This window comes from Callospermophilus lateralis, chromosome 2, assembly GCF_048772815.1.
Source record: "Callospermophilus lateralis isolate mCalLat2 chromosome 2, mCalLat2.hap1, whole genome shotgun sequence".
In the NCBI taxonomy this organism is placed as follows: Eukaryota; Metazoa; Chordata; class Mammalia; order Rodentia; family Sciuridae; genus Callospermophilus; species Callospermophilus lateralis.
Genome location: NC_135306.1, coordinates 81,605,491 through 81,626,574, shown reverse-complemented (window position 1 = coordinate 81,626,574; position 21,084 = coordinate 81,605,491). Strand labels below are relative to the sequence as shown.

The following is a 21,084-nucleotide window of genomic DNA, read 5'->3' as shown; positions in this document are numbered from 1 at the left end:
ATTTTTAACAATCAGAAAGCTGTAAAGTGGACCTGTGCCAGCTCCAAGATTTGTTGAGATCTCTGAAAGTGGTCATTGGGATCTAGGGACCAGTCAGCCACTGTTTATAAATCTCAGAAGTAATTTCCATGGCTTGATCAGAACTGCAGCTCTGTGTATCAACCAGGAAGCCCCAGGAAGGGGTCAGAGTCACACACAACTCCAAGGGATGCAACTGCCAGGCATCATGTGACATTGAAAGGGCAACTCCAGGGCATATTTTCCTGTGTATTTTTTTTTTTTATCTTTCCCAAGTAGACACACACCCTTGATTCTGCCTCAGTACTACAGAGAGAGATTTTAGGTTGTGAGAGGAGGACAAGAAGAGTAGAAGAAGGTAGTGGTGCAGAGGAAGGGGAGTATTCTGCAGTTGGATGGAAAGCCTGCTGTGGAGGTCAAGGCTGCTCTGGAGGGTTGGTGGACATAGGTGGAGAAAGTGTTGATGTTGTGTGGGGAACAGGGTCTTCAGATGGGTTACTCTGCACACTTCCACTGTGAGGAGGGGGGTCACAGAAGAAGGAGACCCATGTTAGGCTGCACCCGGGCATGTATCCTACTCTCCAAGGTGACCACTGTACACGTGACCCTCCTCACAGCAAAGGGATGATGCGCAGCCATCAACCTGTTGTTACAGAGACTTCCTGAGAAGACGCCAGCTGGCCTTTGTTGGGGTAGCAGGGCCCCAATACATAATTTGGCTACTGAACCAGTTGAGAAAGAAAACAAGAGAGATAGTAATAAAGTTGCTTAGATATTAGCAGAAATGATGATGATGATTTACAGAGAGAGAAACATTTTCACCTTAGAGAAGCAGTTTCAAAATCCTTTCCCAGATATTTAATTGAATGGAGTCATTCAAATTCTATGCTCACTGAGGAAGGGACAAAAGCTTCTCTACTGGTGGGGGGTACATTTCTCAGGGAGGGAAAAGGACTTTCCTCCCCCAAGGGGCTACACACTACTTGAAGGTGAACCCTAAATGGCCTGGAAGACAGGCAGGAATAAGAGAGTTCTTTGGGGGAAGAAGGTGAGAGATTCTGAGATTTGGGTAATGGTTTCCTTGGATGAAGTGCTTAGACTGCTTGGATATTTAAGAGATTGGTGTGTGAAGATTAAGATTCATGCCTGGATCCACTATCCTTCCTTAAATGCCATATGGCTTATGCTTTATCTATGATTGCATCGGAAGGCAGGAGAGAGAGAATCCATGGTTGTGAAAACGTGATAGTACTTTGTAGTTGTTGGTCACCTCTGAATCTGTCAAGGTCAGCTAGATTTTGCTGAGGACAACCTCCAAAGCTCAGTGGCTTACTGTAAGAAAGACTTCCTTGCTCTGTTTTGTCCACCTGAGGTCAGCTGGGGGACTCTGCTCGTCATTGTCACTCAGGGCAGTCATCAGCTTTATTTTGCCAGCTGTTGAGCCAAGGGAAAGAGAGCCTTGGAAAGTCTTGCTTAACTTGGAAGTGATGCATGTCACTTCTGCTTAAAATTCACTGGTCAGAAGCTGTCCCAAGGTCCTGCCCAATAGCAAGGAAATGCAATTCTACCCGGTGTCTAGAAGGTGAAATGAGCTAGAACAGCTGCTAAACAATGCTTAATGACCTTTACAATGTCACTGACTGATAGAGTTGATTTTTTGTTTTTTGTCCCCACCCTCCTTTGTTTTCTTTCTTTCTTTTTTTAAATAGGCTTTACTTTTTGGAGAAGTTTAGGTTCACAGCAAAATTGAGGGGGATGTACAAGGATTTCCCATCTGCCTTCTTCCCTCTGACATGTATGGCCTCACAGTTATTAACATTTCTCTTTGGAGTGCTATATTTATTATAAATGATGTGCACATGGATACATTTTAATTACCCATGGTGTATAGTTTACATTGGAACTCACTCTTGGTGTATATTCTATGAGTTGGGGCAAATGTATAGTAACATGTATTCACTATTAAAGTATCATACAGAATTGTTTAACTGTCATAAAAATCATATATCACCATCACCTAATCCTTAGAAACCATGGATCATTTTTGTGTTTTCATAGTTTTGATCTTTCCAGAATATCATAGTTGGAATTATACAGCATGTAGCTTTTTCAGATTAGCTTCTTTCACTTAGTAATATGTATTTATACTTCTTCCATGTGTTTTCCTGACTCAATAGCTCATTTCTTTTTGGCATTAAATAGTAATCAATTGTCTGATGTACCACAGTTCATTTATCCATTCACCTACTGAAGGAAAACTTGGTTGCTTCCAAGTTTGAGCAATGTTACTGTGTGTGGATTTTCATGTGGACATAAATTTTCAGCTTATTTGGGTAAATGCCAAAGAGCCTGATTGCTAAATTCTATAGGTTTAGCTTTTCAAGAACTGTCAAACTATTTTCCAAGGTCTCTGTACCATTTTGTATTCCCACTAGTTATGAATGTGAGTTCCTATTGCTTTATATCCCTGCCAGTTTTTGGTGCTGTTGGTGTTCTGATTTTGGCCATTGGAATCACTAAATAGCTAATAGAGCCTTATTTAAAAAGACTTCCCAGAGGTATCTTTGGGCCTCTTGTGAATGAGAGGATATGGAGATGTGCCATTCACATTATTGAGCAGATGTCAATGCTAAAATGGATTGACTCTGAATAATTCTTCTAGATAAGTTGTAGTTAAATATTTTTTACTTCGTGAGCCACATGGTCTCTGTTACCGGTACTAACCTCAGCTTTTGTAGAGAAAAAGCAGACATAGATGATTTTAAACAAATGGGCCATGATTGAATAAAACTTTATTGGTAAAACAGGCAGTGGGCCAGATATACGCCACTGTTCCTAGTTTTCTGTCTCCTGGTCTGATCATGGCAGAGTAGGTCTAGATTCAAATTCTGCTTCACTCTCCTGCCTCCTGATGATTTTAAGACAACAAGAGCTGTATTTAAACAAAATGTGCATGAAAAAGAATCTCCTTTAACTTACAGACTTCATTGAGTTTCGGGTGTAGAGATGAGGTCCTAGAACTGGGACTGATTTAAGAACAGGTTATTCCTCCTTCTAGAGCCCTCTAGTGGTTGGAAGGAGTCATCACCACAATCTCTGGGGACATGATTACTAATTTCTATTTTTAGCCCTCTTGGTTTTTGTTTTCCACAGCTTTAATCATAACCATCTGGGTTCAGAGGAAATACTCATTACATTAGTTCTGAGGGTTCTTAGAGGAGGTTCAATATAAATTGATTTCACTGTAAGGAGCCTGGATAAACTTCTCTGGAGGCATTTATTCTAGAGTTTCTACTCTGTCTTTCATCTTCTCATCACCAGTTTATCAGGTTTTCATTAGGAGAAAATAAATTACATTAACTTCAGTCCGAGGCTATAAGATTTTAAATATTCAAAGGCTCAACTTGCAGTGAAGCTGTTTTGATGAAGCACATTCCTTGCTCCTGAAGTGCAGCAAAGTCATCCAGTTAGCCACCACTGCAGTGGTCTAGTGCATGAGGTTTGTGCTAGAAACAGTTGTGACACTGAGTGTGTTTTATAGAGAGCAATTATCTCTATTTCTCAGGTCTCACATTCTCTGTAAATCATGTGCCCTGGCTTCCTAGCAAGGAATGATAGTAATATTTAGCTTTCTAGAAATAAGTGCCCTGTTATGAAAAATAATCTTTAGCTGTTCTTCTGATGAGTGGATCACAAGAGCCCCCTTAGGAAATGTTTTTGTCAGCTTCGAGAAGAGTGTTCATTGAGTAAAAGGAAGAGGGGGAATTTCAATTATTTTATAGCCCATTTCTTCAGATACGCTTTCTTTCTGTCCTTTCTCCTCCCTCTTCCCCTTCTCCAGTTCCTTCCCAAACCCTCAAAACTCTCTTTCTGATAGGTTATCAAATCCATTTTCATTCTCTGTTCCTATTTAACATAAAACCTTTGTTACAAATAGGAAGACAGAATGATTTGGCATCACATGCTCCTCCTATGAGAACTAGATCCTTGCATTTTGTGGCCTAGAGTTAGGGACATCTTTAGAGACAAATGAACCAGGGGTAAATGCGTATGCATTGAAGTTGTAAATGTTTTATATACAGGTGAAATCTGGCCAAAGTGAGCCTTGACACCACGGTGCAACGTGGCTATGAAGGAAGAAGTGGGATTGTGTTAAAAGTAGGAGTCAGCCATTACTTAACCCATTCTGTGAATATTTCAATGAAATTGACACAGGTGGATTAAAATAGGGTGGAAATCATAACCTTAAACTTCTTTTTAATGTCATTAATAATCATTCACAAATATCATTCATTAATATTATTACTTCATTAATAATAGTAATGAGTATTACCACAAATCATTTACCTATTACTTTATTACTTTTTATCAAAATAATAAAAATCTAAAAACATAAGTATTTATTTCAAAGTTACCATAAATGGTATATTTGTTGCTCAATTTTTTAGGTGTTTCATAAATGGGATGATGGAACATAATGGGTTAATACATCCTGTGGTTATTCCTGATATGTAATTCTAACTTACAGGGTAGAGCTAAAGACTGAACTTTTGATGGGACTAATAGCAGTGCCTATCATTCACTAAGACACCCTGCCATCCATGATTCCTCCATGCCTCCATTCATCTTTGCACCTGTCCATTCATACAATACACCTAGGGCAGCTCTGCATGGAGAACTGCTGTAGTGTTCAATTGCTTACTGCAAATCTTCAACTGTCTCACCATCAAGCTGTGGTCCTTATGGTCACCCACACTCCCCCGTGATCTCAAGCATTCAAAGATTTTATCTAAAAGGGAATATCTATATAGCAATAATTAATTTGCTTCCTACTTTTTATTAATGGAAGGGAGCTACAACTACCATTCAGAGCCTTTGGCTCTCAAGAGATTTTACCAGCCCCCCCAAAAGCAGATTGATACTTAGTTACTACACTTAAAAGACCCTTAGAGTCCAAATCAGGGGATATAAAATGAAAGTCCTTGGGCCACATTCTGACCTAAATGTATGTACCTTGGGCCAAATAGTAGTTTTTAAAGTTGTTGCCATAAAGGTTTAGCTTGGCTTACAACTGGGGAATTTAGTGACCCGGATTCCTGACACTCATAGGGCAGCATTCAGCAACAGTACCCTTTGGAAGAATCATTTGCACTCTGAGTCGCCATCCTCCCTGCTCTGTCAGTTCATCTTCTGCCTCCACATATTGAGTTTGTGACCACCAACTGCCAGTTGTGACAGTTAAGGAAATCTGGTTCTGAGAAATTAACTTCTCCAAGGCTACACAATTATGAAGCAATAGAAACCCGAGTTTCTGTGTAGTGTGCTCTCCAATCTTTCTCAGTTGCTGTTTTCCTGTAAGTTGTAGTCCTGCATGACCTCGGGGTATCACCACTGTACTGTCTCCCTAGGAGCATAGCAGTTATCCAAATTTGCAGTGTTTTATCGAATGCTCTGCATAGAGATGGTCCTTAATAGCCCCTTAGGGGTTTATAAGAGATAACATCCTTCTCTAGGTAAAAACTTGGAAGTGGAGCATTTCACTTCCAGTTAAGATATAGAAAAGCATGCATCCCCTAACTTAAAACTAACACCAATGCAAAAGGTAAACTACAAATTAACATTTTTTGAGCTCATTTGAGAACTGAAGTTGCAAAGAAACTCAAATATATTAAAATCTCAAATGGCCTTCCAATAAGAGACTCACAATTGTTTTGGCTTTTGGTGGAATGATGGAAAGAGAAGGAAATTGCCAAGGTCAGGGGTTGAGGGACAGTGAGGCCCACTAGCCAAATCTTTAACCTACTAGAGAACTTAATGAAGATGTCCCTCTGAGGCACTCCAGATACCAACCATGGCAGGGTAGCCCATGCCAGTGGCAGGGGACAGGACATTGAGAAGAAGAAAGATCTTCTTTCATACAGAGAGTCAGGGATGGGACTGAAGAAACGGGTTTCCTTGCAGCCCCCCAATTCTTCGGCCAAGCTGTAATGCAGAGTGCTCTATGGAGTCTCATGGGTGGCAAAATCCTAACCTGTTGAAGGGCAAGTCCTGAGGGTGCTCATAGACATTTGAAGCCAGTGTTGCAGAAAATTTAAAGTTACAACAAAGCTAAATCAAGTTGTAACAAAAATTAATTTAACTCAAATTGAGAATTTTGCTTTTGAAAAAGAGAACAGTATATTGTTTTTCTCCCCCTGAAGTTAATTCTGGACCTTGTAGGTACCAAATAGGTCAGGTGGACCCAAATCCACTCCCTTGCCTGCCAGCTGCACTCTGAGTAGCCCAAGTCATTCCTGGAAAAGCCCCTACCTCATCCCATTATTAGTGGCAATTAATAACTTCCATTCATTCTTTGGGGCTGTATGTTTTTGCACTCTATGTGATAGGTGCTAAAGGAGGATCAATAGGAGAGAGGTTGTCCCTCTTTGGCTAAAAGAATTCAGAACAGGCAGGAGAGAGATATATAGTGAAATACGTAATTACTTGACCTCACCTAATTTATTAGAAAAACATCTCTTTGGAGAATTGCTAGCTCTTAAAAAGAGAATTCAACTAATCACTGGTCTTTCCCTCTAAATGTCTCATTAGAGATACTATTAATCTTAGCAGAACATATTCTGGTGCAACATTTAAAGGATGGAAAATCTTTATTTTCCATTACTGAACAGAGTTTTGGGCAGAAACAAATATCTAATGGGAGATTTGAGGAAATGGAAAAAATTCCATTTAATTGCTTTTGTATCTTCTTGGAAAACCAATTTTTAAATGTTTCTTCCTCAGGAAGCTGGGGGCCTCAGGCTACTGGGGTCCCTGTCTTTTCTCTTTTGGTTTTGATCTCTTTGCCTTTTCTGAACATTTGTAGTAAGCTCTTCTCTGTGTATGATTTTTAAATTTAGATCTTTTAAATGCTTAGCCAGTGGAGACTTGTAGTTAAACTCAAAGCAGTGGTACTGACTCTTCTCTTTATTTAAAGATGAGCTTTTGCTTTGCTCTATCTCAGCCTCCTACCTGACATTTCCCCTCAGTGAAGGATTTCTGATTTCAGTCATATGTGGGCCTAGTAAAGGAAAAAAATGAGATTTTTGAGGATGAGGAATAGATAAAACAACCCTAAGATTCATATGAAACTGCAAAAGACCTCAAATAATCAAAGCAGTCTTGAGCAATAGGAACAAAACTGGAGACATCACACTACCCGACTTCAAACTGTACTATAAAGCTATGGTAATCAAAACAGCATGTCATTGACATGAAACAGACCCATAGACTGGTGGAATAGAATAGAGAGCCCAGAAGTAAATCTACACATTTACAGACATTTTGTTTTCAACAAAGGTGCTAGTAACACAAGGGAGAAAGGACGGTCTCTTCAATCAGTGGTGCTGGGAAAATGATATCTACATGCATAAGAATGAAATCAGACCCTTGTCTTTCACCATATACAAAAGCCAACTCAAGATGAATTAGACTTAAATTTAAGACCCAAACATCTCTGACCTCTAAAATTTTGGTTTCAAGTTTCTCAATGTTTGAAAGCCATAGAACTAGAACCATATAATGCTTATTAATTTGTCTGACTTCTTTTGTTCAACTTTATTTTTTTGTGATATTTATCTATCTTGTTGTATGTAGTTTCAATTCATTTATTTATGGCTGTAGTATTCTATTTTTATCTCTTTATAGATATTTGAGTTTTCTGTTGTTGTTACAAATAGCACTACTATGAAACTTTTACATATGTCTTGGTTCAACATACATTAGTTGCTGTTGCCTATCTGTGAGTGAAATTGCTATATTTTAGGCCAAACATTTTTATTGAAATAGAATGAGGACTACATGAATCCCTTGAAAGGCAGCACTCCCAGTGACCTAACCACCTTCCACTAGGCCCCACCTCTTAAAGGTCCCACCACCTTTCTCATCACCCAGAACACTCTGGGGGACATACTCAAACCATATCTAAACCATACCACTTTCTAACATGAACTTCTGAATAATAATCTTTCACAATTAACTTGTTCCCAGAACAATTTTTTTTAAAGTGGACTTTAAAGTGAAACTTGAATTTTAAGAATAAATAATGTGCCAGAAGCAATGGTGCATGCATGCAATTCCAGAGGCTGGGGAGGCTGAGACAGGAGGATCACAAGTTCAAAGCCAGCCTTAACAAAAGCTGGGGTGCTAAGCAACTCAGTGAGACTCTGTCTCTAAATAAAATACAAAGTAGGGCCGGGGATGTGGCTCAGTGGTTGAGCGCCCCTGAGTTCAATCCCCGATACCAAAATAATAATAACAATAGATATATGATTTACAAAAAAGGCAATGGCAGCCTAACCAATCACAAGAGTGGCTAACTGTCCAGAGCAGAGGGATTCTGATTAGTGAGGACCTTTCAAGTGGAGTGCGTGGTTCATCCTGGAGCAGGGCAATGGCCTAGGACTGAAGGAGGACAGGGATGCCCTGACCCGGTCCTGGCTCACTTTGGCTCTGTCTGGGTGATTAGGCTGAAGGTTTATACTGAAGGCCATCAGGGTGGGTTGCACAGCTTCAGCTGTTTTATTCTAGTGTGTATGTGAGTGAGACGAGTTTGTGCGTGCGTGCGTGCGTGTGTGTGTGTGTGTGTGTGTGTGTGTGTGAGAGAGAGAGAGAGAGAGAGAGAGAGAGAGAGTCTAGAGGTCAAAGGGGAAGTGGGGAAGGGAAGAAAAAGATAAAAGAAATAACCCAAGTGTTGTTTGTTGGATTAAGATGCTCCTTGGACAAACAGGAACAAAATTCATTTTCAAAAATAAAAATGAATTTCTGTTGTTTTCCAAAGCAAATTCTTCTTGGTGGTTAGTTATGTAATTATCTTTGGGGAATGATTCTGATTTTATATGGTATTATAATATATTAATTATAAATGTGACATTTTAATGTTAGCCAAAGTGGGGTCTTCGAAATGTTGCTCAATTCTTGGTGTTTCAGTTGGCCCTGAGAGAACTTCAAGGTCATCTATATTTGTAGTCTCCTTTTCCTCCCCTTTGAGTCCAAGACCTTGTTTACCACCCTAGAGGACAGTCTGGGTCTAGTGGTGGAGATTTCCTTTCCAAATCCAGGGCTTTCTGTGGAATGGCTGACAATTCTTTGTTGACTGGATGGCTCTGTTTAGGCCTGTTGATGGAGTAACAGGATTGACCAGTTTCTACCCCAAGCAAAAAGAAATGCCATTTACCCTGGATAATCTTTTTAAAATGAGAAGGAAAGAACAGATGCTGAGTTTTATTTTGTATTAAGATTGAATTTATAAGGACTTGTTTATTGGTAACTTGATAACCTTGATTAACTGTATGGGTCACTGGAGTTCTCAGAAGACATGTGAGCATATTGTGGAACAATTTTCCAGAGAATATGAGCTCAGATTTCTTAACAAAGGGCTCCTCATGGTGAGAAATAATTACCAGCTTTACCGATTACTATTCATGTAGGGATTTTTCTCTTTAGTTTAGAATAGTATATTTGATGGATTGAAGGGACTCCATGTTTCTTATATTTCCTATTTTAACTCCCTAAACTTTTCTTGTGTGATTTTAGAGGCCAGAGCCCACCAGTGGCTGAATTTAACTTACTCCTGAAAGCTCACACTTTGGAAACCTATGGGGTGGATCCACATCCATGCAAGGTAACTGCCTTCTACAGCAGATCACCACATAATGATTGATTTGCCCAAAATAAAGTTAGTTGGTGTGCAGGTCTGGTAGAACCCTCTTAGGAGATTTCCACAGCTTGACCCACAACTCCTAATTGGAAGGGGCACTAGTGGGTTGTGGTCACTACTGAGTCAGAATTCTAGGGGTGCAGCTGGGAAATCTCCCTCTTCATCAAGGAATTTTGGCAGTTGATTTTCTCTAAGACTCTAAGAGTCTTCCAGTAACTTGCTAATTGTAATGTAGGAGCCACTTTTTCTAAGTTACCATACATGGGTTTATTCATCAAGTAGATGTTTTTTTTTTTTTTTTTTTTTTTTTTTTTTTTTAAAGATAGAGGATGCCAAGAGATTTGCTTTAAAGCAATTACCCAGCAAGAATATAGTCATTAAAAATGGGAAAGTGGAAGTAAATAAAGAAATATTTCAAATTACACCATGGCATTAGTAGTACTTCTTTTTATTTTTTCCTTTCTCATAGTATTTGGCAGTATTTCTCATAAGGGTGAAACACAGACCATCTTTAGCAGAATCACTTGGGCTCCACCCCAGAACTACTGAGTCAGAATTCTGGGGGTGCAGCTGGGAAATCTCCCTCTTCATCAAGCTCCTAGGGATGCTGTGTACATATTTTCCAGAAATAACATACATAGGCAATATACATTGCCTTTCCACATTTTATCTGTATATCAACCAGACACTAGCACTAAAAACTAAACTAAATATATCAGTCAGGTTCTTAAATATAATTGTTGGGTTATATTGGAAGTAGTGACCACAACCCACTAGTGCCCCTTCCTCACAAATCCTAGAAGATTTATGTGCCAAGATTGGACCAACTTATTTAGCTAAGTACTAGTTTTGAGTGTTCAGCTCAGGCTGCTCATTAGAAGCACCTTGGGAGCTTCATAAACATCTGCTGCCCAGAACACACCCTGCCTCCATTATATCAGAGTCTGCTGGGGAGGAGAACCAGGCTCCCAAATGATTCCACTTATAGCAAAGGCAATGTACTTGTCCACATTTGGCATTTGCATCCTACACAATTGTTTTACGATATGTTCCAGCTGCCCCTTTTAGTAATGTTTTAAATTAGTCTATTCCACTTAGTAATTTATATTTTAACCAGAAATTGAGCCTCTTTTTTACTTATGGATTACTTGGAGACTGAGTTGATTTTGTTGTTGTTATCCCTTGGTCTTACTTGACTGAGTGTTCCTTGTCTAGGCTGTAGGCCAATTAGGCTTTTCTGGACATTTTTATATTGCATTGATCACAAGTCCTAGTTGGTTTGAATCAGAGAAGACACTCTGGCATTTTGCCTCATTGTATTAGAGGGCTAATGGTGCCAAGAACAGTTTACTTACATTATAGGCTGATCTAGAACTCAGGAAGCCCCAGAAGGTACTTGGAAATAGATGTGGTGTTTGGGAGTAATCTGTATACTTCCAGAAGGTTCCTGGTGAGGCAGAACATCCGTTATAAAAAGGAAAAAGCTACAGCTTCCTGGACCTTGCCCGGGTTTTGAAAGTCCTGTTCTTAGAAATTTCATCTCAGAAACTTGGTTTATTGCTACAATCATTGGACTTGACCGAAAATTAATCCAGGGTGAAAATGAGTAAGCATGCCATTTGTCATTTACTCTATCTTCCTCAATCCAACAGGTTTTTATTTCTGTTTTTAGGATTCAACAGGCACAACGACATTTTTAGGATTCACTGCTGCAGGCTTTGTGGTATTCCAGGGAAATAAGAGAATCCACTTGATAAAATGGTGAGTATTTTTCTTTGGAAAACTTGCTTACCACTTTTCTTCTTCTTTCCCACTTCCTCCCTTTGGATTTTTATTTCCATCTCAGGTAGAATGTCTAGAATTCATTTCTTTGCCTTGGATCTTCATCATAAACGAATCCCAATCTATGATATGTCAAGAGCTCTGTAATGTTTTGAACAACCAATAATAAAAAAAAAATAGATTGCCCTAAGTGGGAAACTGTATTTATAAAACTAAAGAGTCACCTTAGGGTACCTAGACTTGGGGGCTTTGCCTTCAAAGAGACATTATATTCACCAGAAACTCCTAATGATCTGACTATATGAGGGAACTCAGGCTGGATCAGAGTGAAATAAAGGTATAAACTCCTAAGTCTATTTGTATTGCTATAACAAAATATCAGAAGCTGGACAATGCATAAAGAAAAGAGGTTTGTTTAGCTCATGATTCTGGTGACTGGAAAGTCCAGGTATCATGGTGTCAGCATCTGGGGAGGACCTCTTGGATGAGCCACAACATGGCAAAGAAGTAGGGGAGAAGGATAAGTAGACAAGTGCAAAGAGCATGTGTGCATGAGTGAAAGCAAGAGACTGGGGAGGCACTCTTTTATAACAACCAGCTTTCTTGGGAAACAATACACTCCTGTAAGACCTAAACTATTCTGTGAGTTCAGCATTAATCCCTTCTTTCACAAGGGTGGTGATGACATAGTTACCTCCCACTAGATTCCATCCCCGAAAGATCTCACCACCTTTTAATACAACTACATTGGGGACCAAACTTCCAGAAGATGGAAATTTAAGAGACAAGCCATACTCATACCATATCAGTTCCTTGGAGCAACTTGGGGCCCACTTTCTCCCACTCTTCCTCACACTCCTGTCCAATCCTTTGTGCGAACTCACTATTTGTTATCCAGCATTATCAGTGAAGTTGCTATTGGAAATAGTAGGCATGTCCACTCAGAATGGCATGCAGATTAGGAGGACTGAAGGAAGAAGGGTCGGATCCTCAGGTTTCTGAATTGCTTGAGCCCTGGAGTAGTTAGGTTAAAACAAGGGGCATCTCAAATGCAGAGTAATTTTTTTGATCTTGTTTTATTTCTGAGCATATTAAGGGCTAGAGATAAATAATCTCCAGATGGTTCATTTCTGACTTCTCTATCTTGTCTGCATCTTTCTGGTGTTCCTGATTATGGTACTGATGTGGATCTCATTCTTCCTGGCTTATTCTTAGGCATATGTATTTGTACCTGCTTTGTACACACATGTTACTAAAGAAAATTTTCTTATGTTAATCCTAGTTGTGTTTTTTTAAAATAATCCAGTAAACTATGTCACTCTCACAAATCCTCCACCTAAGTTAGAACAGATTAATTCATTTAAGTGATTAATGAATTTAAGTGATGTATTAAGTGCAAATAAGAGTTTTGAGTTTTGAGAATGTTAATTGTGGAAGAAGAGAACAAGTGGGCACAGAGGGGGGCTGAAAGTGTCAATTGAGTAGAAGCCAATGAGAGGACAAGGAAGCTATTTAGAGAAATTGGGTCTTAGAAAAGAGCAGACAGTGTAGGGAATGCAGTGTACATTGGGTAACTGATGCTAATCTAGTACAGAGGGTTAGAAAACCAGGCGCTAAAGAGGGAAGATGCTACAAGAGGGAAGAATTTGACAGGAGTTTGGGAAGAAGTCCTGAGGCTAATAGAATCATGCCACTGAGGTTCAGGTAAGGGAGAGAGAGTATTACCTGTTATTTTTTTCCCCAGAAAAAGCACAAGAGACATGTATCACTAACCTAGGAATTAAATCAAAGGAGTTTAATTAGAATCCTGTTTTTACACCTATCTTCTCATTGAGGAGCTGACTTGGGGCCGACATTCTAGGCAGGTTTTAATCAAACAGCTCCTTAAGATAAAAATCTAAAGTCACCCTGGCCACATGTTTTCATTCATCAAGTTGTTCTCACAATTTTGAGCATTTCAATGTGTAATAAAGCAACTCTTTTATAATGAGAGAGAGTAGGAGTGAAAATTTTGCAGTGTGGTCTAGGTGCTCCTTAAAGATTGATGTGGAAGAATTAGAAAGTCAGATGTCTTAAATCCATATTATCTCATTAACAGATTCTGAAATAACCACATTCTTCCTACCTTGCAAAGTGAGCAGGCCAATTAATGTTGTTTTGGTCGTTAATGTTCACTAATACTCTAGAGCTCCTTGGAAGGAAGATGTAATCTCACTGTAAAAAATGGAAAAAATAATCCTGAGCTGCCCACGGGTCCTCTCTTGGGGAAAAAAATTGCTGTATAATTCACTTGGGGCTTTGCACTGCTCATTAGACCTTCACCAATGATAAGATAATATCTTGTTTTATTGCAGTCTGCTTGGCATTTGTGAGTCAGCCAGATTCCTATGGGAAGGCCAGGTACTTTGGTTAGCTGCCATTTTTTTTTTTTCCCTTCTCACTCAGAGTCTTTCTTCTCTTAGGCCAGATGTCTGCAAATTGAAGTTTGAAGGGAAGACATTTTATGTAATTGGCACCCAGAAGGAGGTCAGATATTGTTTTTCTAACTTCCTGTTGCTGTATGTGTGCGCATGTATGTGTATGAGAGAGCTTCGAGAATAAAATATGGCTAGAGCATTGTAGCCCCCAAAGACCGTGACTTTGAAGTGTAATGATGATGGCAGCTATAGCTGAAAACATTTTAGAGGTGAACAAATAAACATTGGGTTTGCATGTTTAAGAATAACATCAGTGAGAAATGCTGACTATGTAGCCCTGTGTGAAAAACAGATGAGGATAAAGATAGGAATAAAAGATGGACCCTCTCCCTCCCTCTTCATGCCAAGATGCAGCTGTGTGAAACACATGAAGATACTTACAGAGCTAAATATCAACAGGGCTGGGTATTGTAAGCAGTCTGTAAGTTCCAAGATTGTTAAAGTAAAGGAGCTACCAAATATAGGTTTTGAGCTTGCTTGAGAATGGATTTGGGAGAAGGCCATCACCAAACATTGAACCTTAGGGCTAGTTCTGAAGTTTGCATATTTTCTTGACCCTATTTATCAATTTAAGTATTAGTTATTCAAGGATGGCAAATAAATTTTAAAACAATCCCAATCTCATAGGGAGAGGTAGGTGATGCCTGGAGTGTTGAGAAGGTTTGTGAAGCTGCTTTGTATCAGGTCTTAGATAGATTATTGAGGTCCATGATGGGTTAGGGAGGGGGAATATCACTCCAACCACACTTTATAGAATATAGTAATGTATTTAGTTATTTCAAATATGTGTGGTAGGAGGCAGGACACAAGTAGGTAAATACCTGAAGTAAAAAACATAAACTGTGTTTAACTTGCCCTTTCTTGTTTTGTTATATTTTATTAGAAAAAAGCCATGTTGGCATTCCATACTTCAACACCAGCTGCCTGCAAACATCTTTGGAAGTGCGGGGTGGAGAACCAGGCCTTTTATAAGTAAGTAGCTTTTAGTCACTTAATCATATGTTCTAAAAGCACTCATGGAGCCCTTGATGTTTTACAAGTGGTTGCATATTCATTTCTTTTAATGCAGCTCTTTTTGTTATATTTAGGTGAATTATAAATTTCATGCATTGTTCAGGGTAACTCCTAGCCATTGTTGGCCTGACTGAGTTCTGAACTCTATGTTTCCCATAGAAAACTGTGCACAGAATCTATTTCTGGTTTGCTGTTCCCCTAGAAGCACAGCCCTTGAGATAGAGTTTAGTGCAAGAAGTTTATTTGAGATGAAGCCAACAGATGCAGCATGGAATTGAGACAGAGAAGTAAATAATATAGGGTGAATTACTGAGCAGATGCCTACTGTGGGCAGCCAGGCTCAGCTCTGCTAGGAAACTATTGGAGACCATATAACAGGCCCCAATGTGCTCCTGCAAACGGGCAAATACGCAGTGCTGTTTATCTACCAATTCCCCATTCATTTTGGTTAAGGGCTTCTCTGGAGGGCAGAATTAATTCTTTCTGGAACTTCTGGCTTATTCTGAGTGTGGGTTGAACGTGCCCTCACAGGATACTTTGGGAAGAGAGTCTTGTCTCAGTATATAGAAATGAGAGGTAAAGGTTGTCTGGTAGAATTCCTTCATAATCTCAGAATATGGAAAGTTGGGCTGGACAGGAGGACTTCAAAAACCACCCATAAGACTCTCAGACTTCAAAAGGTTCACATGGAGGAGACCCACCTGCTGACTGGAATAGCAGTGGTAATGGACACAGTCAAGGACCTAATCTTCCCTGACCAGGTCATCCCACCCGGCTGCTCATCCAGTTGACTTTTGCTCAGTTTTCCCCACACTTAGATTCTGCCTTCCTCATTAGACTCATCTCACTGAAAATGCCCTTGAATTTTGCAAATGGTTGCATATTCATTTCTTTTAATACAGCTCTTTTTGTTATATTTAAATGCTGTCTCTGAACCTCCTGGGCTGTGGCTGACAGGACCATCAGGAGAATGGTGGCTTGGATAATGATTTGTAAACCTGTTTTCAGCCCTAGACTACTTTTCCTTAAGTGAAATGTAGCCAAAGCCCAGTGTGTAGAGGGATAAAAGTAGAGAAGCTGGGATTATAGATGGGGCCAGAGTTGGATAGGAGATTGAAGATCCTTCACCTGTTGTTCATGGTTCCTTGAACTTGGATGACCAGTTGGATGATATCTTAGAATCTCCCCACAGTTAGCACTGAGAGTCCCACGTTCCACATCCCTCGCACTGGGCAAACCTTACAAGAAGAATAATTTGAAAACCCCTAGATGAGACAATCCACAAAATGCTGGGCTTCTAGGAATATCAGGAAAAGGTGATGAGAATCAGTAGATCGTCCCACAACCATCAATACCTCAAGGTATTCCTGTGCCCCCCTGCAGTCTTTGGAGACTGGTAGAAATGGGGTTCTTTTGACCTCTGAAAGATCAATATGTCAGGGCTGGGCCTATAGCTCATTGGTAAAGTGCTTGCCTCGCATATGTGAGGCATTGGGTTCAATCCTCAACACCACATAAAAATAAATAAAGATATTGTGTGTTCATTTACAACTAAATAAATATTAAAGAAAAAGATCAATATGTCTTGAAATCTCTGCCTTTATGAGAGTTTACAAAGGGAAATGCAGAGGGTTTGATGCTCTTAGTCTTTAATTGGAGGTTGTATCTTTTTTGGTTTTGTTTTTTAAAAAAAATATCTTGAAAGTTAGAATATAATTTGCATGCCATAAAATTCACCCTTTTAAAGGATACAATTAAGTGCTTTTTAGTATAAGACACACTGTTAATCAATCATCACCATTATCTAATTCCTGAACAATTTTATCAACCCCTCCAAAACCCTTATAATCCAATAGCATTCACTTCACAGCCCTTGACAACCACTGATCTACTTTCTGTTTTCATGGATTTACCTATTCTGGACATTCTTGTAAAATGGAATTATAAACAATGTGACCTTTTGTGCTTGGCTTCTTTCACTTGGCATATGTTCAAGCTTCATTTATGTTGTAGCATTTGTTCGTACTTTCTTTTTATAGCTGAGTAATATTGTACTACATGAGTATACCACATTTTATTTATCCATTCATCATTTGTTGGGCATTTGGGTTGCTCTCTCTTTTGAGCTGTTATGAAGAATGCTACAATGAATATCCACATATACATTTTTATGTGGTTTTATACCTGGAGTGGAATTGCTGGGTCAGAGGGTAATCCTATATTTACCCGTTTGAGGAACTGACACTTTTTGGAGCCTTAAGATTTTGAAACTCCTCGGTTCTTCCTTTGATGGAATGGCTGCTTCCTGTTTAAAAACATTGAGTTAGCTATTTGAATTAATGTTTTCTTGTAAATGAAGAAGTTGATAAATGTAGAAATGTAGTCAAGACATAAGGCAAAGACAAGATAGATTTAGCACTCTTTTATTATATTTATACATGTATGTATGTGTGTGTATATATATATATATATATATATATATATATATAATCTCTCTGAGTCTTGAAACTAGGTTCTTCTTCTTTTCTGGGTATTTCCTGAAGACTCCAGGCAGTGAAAATGTATTTACTGGGTCAAATTGATAAGGCATGGTTCCTGTCTTTAGGACATTTTAATTTCATGGTAGAGATCAAAAGGGGACTGAAAATAAAATGACAGAGGGACTTCTGAGGAGAGCATGAGTTTTGCTGCTGGGGCTTCTAAGGGGTTGAAGATCTCCTCAAGTGGAGGAAGGACATCCTGGCCCAGGTGAGGGACCAAGGCACGGAAGATGAGTGACTACACAAGACTGAGCAGAGGGTAGATGACATAGCATGTGGGGAAAGGAAGCGCAAGGAGAACTTGGGCCAGATATGGAGGCTCCACCATCATGAAAAAGGGCTGTGGTGTAGGTATGGTGTCACTCTTGATGATTCACAGGCATCCTGTGTGAGGGAGGAGTAGAAGCTTTCTTTCCGAGCCTTCTCAGTGAGTCTCACTGGGAGGGACTTTGGCCCATCTTGGAATCATAGTGAAATCATAGGGTACTATCAAAGAATTCCCTATCAAAGAATAATTTAAAGACATTAATTCATTATTTTTCACACATGTTGTTTCATCATGTGTGGAAAAACCAGCTGACAGATGTAATGAAGTAAAGGCAAAGTGGTGTTGAAAAGAGAGGATAGAGGGAGGAAAAAAGTGCAGTCTAGGGAATCTGTTTTGCACACTTTGGGGTAGGTGAAGTAGCAGCCAGGCAGCACGGAGGCCAGTCTGACCATTCTGTCACTAACAGGACCAACCAGACAGTGCCAGAAATCCCTTCCAGACATTTGATAATGCTTCAGAAGACCCAGAGAGTTTACCTGTCAGCACACATGACAGACTGTGTGCCACTGACCGAGTCCTTGTGTCTTTCATTAGGCCAGGCTACCCCGCCTTTCTCATTAGGACTTCTAAAACCTGAGCATTTGTGCTGATCTGAGATTTTCTATAACTTTTTGCTTTTCCTCCATGATCACATAATCTTCCTTGTTCTTAGGAAGAAGGGAAGATATTGCTTGTTCTCCAGCTGTGTGACCTTGGGCAAGGCTCTGAAGTGCTTGCTGCCTTCAGTCTTAATCTGTAGGGGATTGGAACTCAGGTGTGCATTTGCATGCTTTCCTGTGGCAAAGCATAATAAGTGTATGCTTTGAAAGTAAACAGGCTTGGGTTTGAATCTTGATCCTGTCACTTACCAGCAGTGTGACCTGGAACAAATTTCTAAAACTATTGAGCCTCATCTTTACTTTTCATCTATCAGATTCAATAGTAATAACCTGCCTTGCACTGTTCAGTGCTGCTAGGCACAAAAACTGTGGATAAATGGCAGGTGCTGATATGACCATTATTATGGTCCCTCTAAAATGATGAAAGTATCTGAGCACCAATTGGATACAGAGCCCAGTCCCCTTGACTCCACAGGGCTCTGGTTCTGTGAACCACCTCAGGGGTGGTGCCTGCTTCCAATGCAACTCCAGCCCTTGTCCAGGAAGACAGAGGTCCTGGCTGCGCCTCCAAGTCAGTCTGACTGGCACAGCTGGCAGAGCAAGGCCCTAATCTTGTTTCCTGGGTTGGGGCTGGGTTTCTCCTTCCATTTTTATTCCACCTGCCATGGGAACAGGGAGTCCTGATGGCTGCTGCCTAGGAATTCCCCAGAGTACTTTAAAGACATGAATGTGCTGCTGGTTGTCAGCTGGCTCAGGGCCACCGATCCAGTTTGAAAATTCTGGCTCTGAGATCTGCTGCCTGGGAACAGAGCCCAGAAGCAGAAACCCTGACTTTCCTGTTTACTCCGGATCCCAGGGATCCCCAGCACAGACTTAGTCACCATTTAAGAGCTTCTTTTATACCATGTGTGGTCTAAGTGCCACCAGCTCCAGGGGGCTGGAGCTCAGTGTTGCCGGTTACTGGTTCATTGAAAGGACATCTGATGCTTTAAAGGAGCCAGTAGCTCTCTGGTGTCTTCAGTGCTAGGCACCCAGGCCCAGTGGAAGCACAAATGATACTCCCTGTCCCCATTTAATATGGAATTACATGCAGGGGATAAAGGCAGTCCCTAATTTCTCATTGGGAATTTGGGGTGCTAGAGGAACAATAATATAAGATCCCAGAATAGCTTCCTCCATTGGTACCTTGCCCACTTTATCAAGTACCTGAATCACCAGGAGATCTTGTTAAAATGGAGAATAAGGTTTCTAGGTGATGCTATAATATTATAAATGCAGGCCCACAGACTACACTTTAAGTAATAAAGTTCTAACTGGTGGTTCTCACTCATGACTACTCATTAGAACAACTGGGGGGAACTTTTAAAAGACACCAATGGCTGGATCCTTGAATCCAACCCTACTAGAATCATAATCTAAGTTTTCACCAAAACTTGTTTATAAATGTTCATAGTAACAATATTCATAACAGGTGAACAAAGTGGAAACAACCCAAATGTTCAAATGACCAAACAAAAGGAACAAACCCCCTCCCTAGGAAATAAGATCAGGGCTTTGCTGTGCCAGATGAAACCATTAAAACACATAGTGCCAGGTGGTCAGAGCTGGAGGCGGGGTCAGGATATTTACTGAGGAAGGGGTCTGAGGAGTGGAGAAAGCAAGAACAAAATGTGGCATATCCACACAATAGAATATTATTCGGCCATAAAAAGAAATGAAATACAGATGCATGGTATAACATGAATGAACCTTGGAAACCTTATGTGTAGTGAAGGAAGCCATTTTACAAATATTATATATCATATGATTCTATTGGTATGAAATGCCAAGAATAGGCAGATGCATGGAGACAAAGTAGAAGACTGGTTGCCTAGGGCTAAGGGTGGGAGATGTAAGGAGAGGAGACAAGAATGACTGCCAGTGGTCACAGAGGGGTTCATTTTGATCAAAATGTTTTAGTATTCGATGGTGATGATTAATTTTTGATCCTATTTTCAGGTGTGTGAATTGTACTAAAACCCACCAAAGTGTACAATCTAAAAGGATGAGCTTTTTGGTGTATGGATTGTACCTTAATACAGGTGTTATTTTGAACAGTGTGAATCTGAATGAGGGCTCTGGCTTTGGTGGTGATAATGGCATCCCAGGTGGTGCTAATGTGTATCTGTAGGCTGAAAACTCTGCGGTAATCTGGTGGTTTTCCAAATAGGATCCCTGGGTCAGCACTAGCACCTCCAGGAACTTGTTTGAAATGCAGACTTCTGGGCTCTGCCTCAGACTTATTCAGTCAGAAACTTGTGCTTGGAAAAGGGTGATTCTGATGCTCATCAGAATTTCAGAGCCTGTCTGGCTCAGCCTGATTTTTAAAATACTAAAATCAGACAGATCTGAGTTGCAGCCTGGTTCCTCAGCTTTTATCATGTGACCATAGGTAACTTTCTGTGCCTCAGTCTCCTTAATGTGGTCTGCTTCCTCCTGGGGGAGAGCTGTGAGGATAAAACAAATTAATATGTTTAAGGTGCTTTGGATGGAGCATGACCCACAGTAAGGGCTCAATAGTAACAAATGTTGTTATTGTTACTCCTAACCCATGGGGAAACATTGAAAAATGGGAAATGTGTTATTAATTTTA

The 21,084-nt window shown here is 40.0% G+C and overlaps 1 protein-coding gene across 3 annotated transcripts in view; it reads left to right on the top strand.

The window, feature by feature from the left end:
- The window catches only part of Frmd3 (FERM domain containing 3), a 255,021-nt gene that overhangs the window by 184,277 nt on the left and 49,660 nt on the right, over positions 1–21,084 (top strand). For all 3 annotated transcript variants that reach the window (XM_076843507.2, XM_076843506.2, XM_076843508.2), the window contains 4 exons: positions 9,589–9,676; positions 11,385–11,473; positions 13,957–14,020; positions 14,855–14,943. In XM_076843507.2, the coding sequence (XP_076699622.1) occupies positions 9,589–9,676; positions 11,385–11,473; positions 13,957–14,020; positions 14,855–14,943 (330 nt within the window). The remainder of the gene's footprint in view (positions 1–9,588; positions 9,677–11,384; positions 11,474–13,956; positions 14,021–14,854; positions 14,944–21,084) is intronic.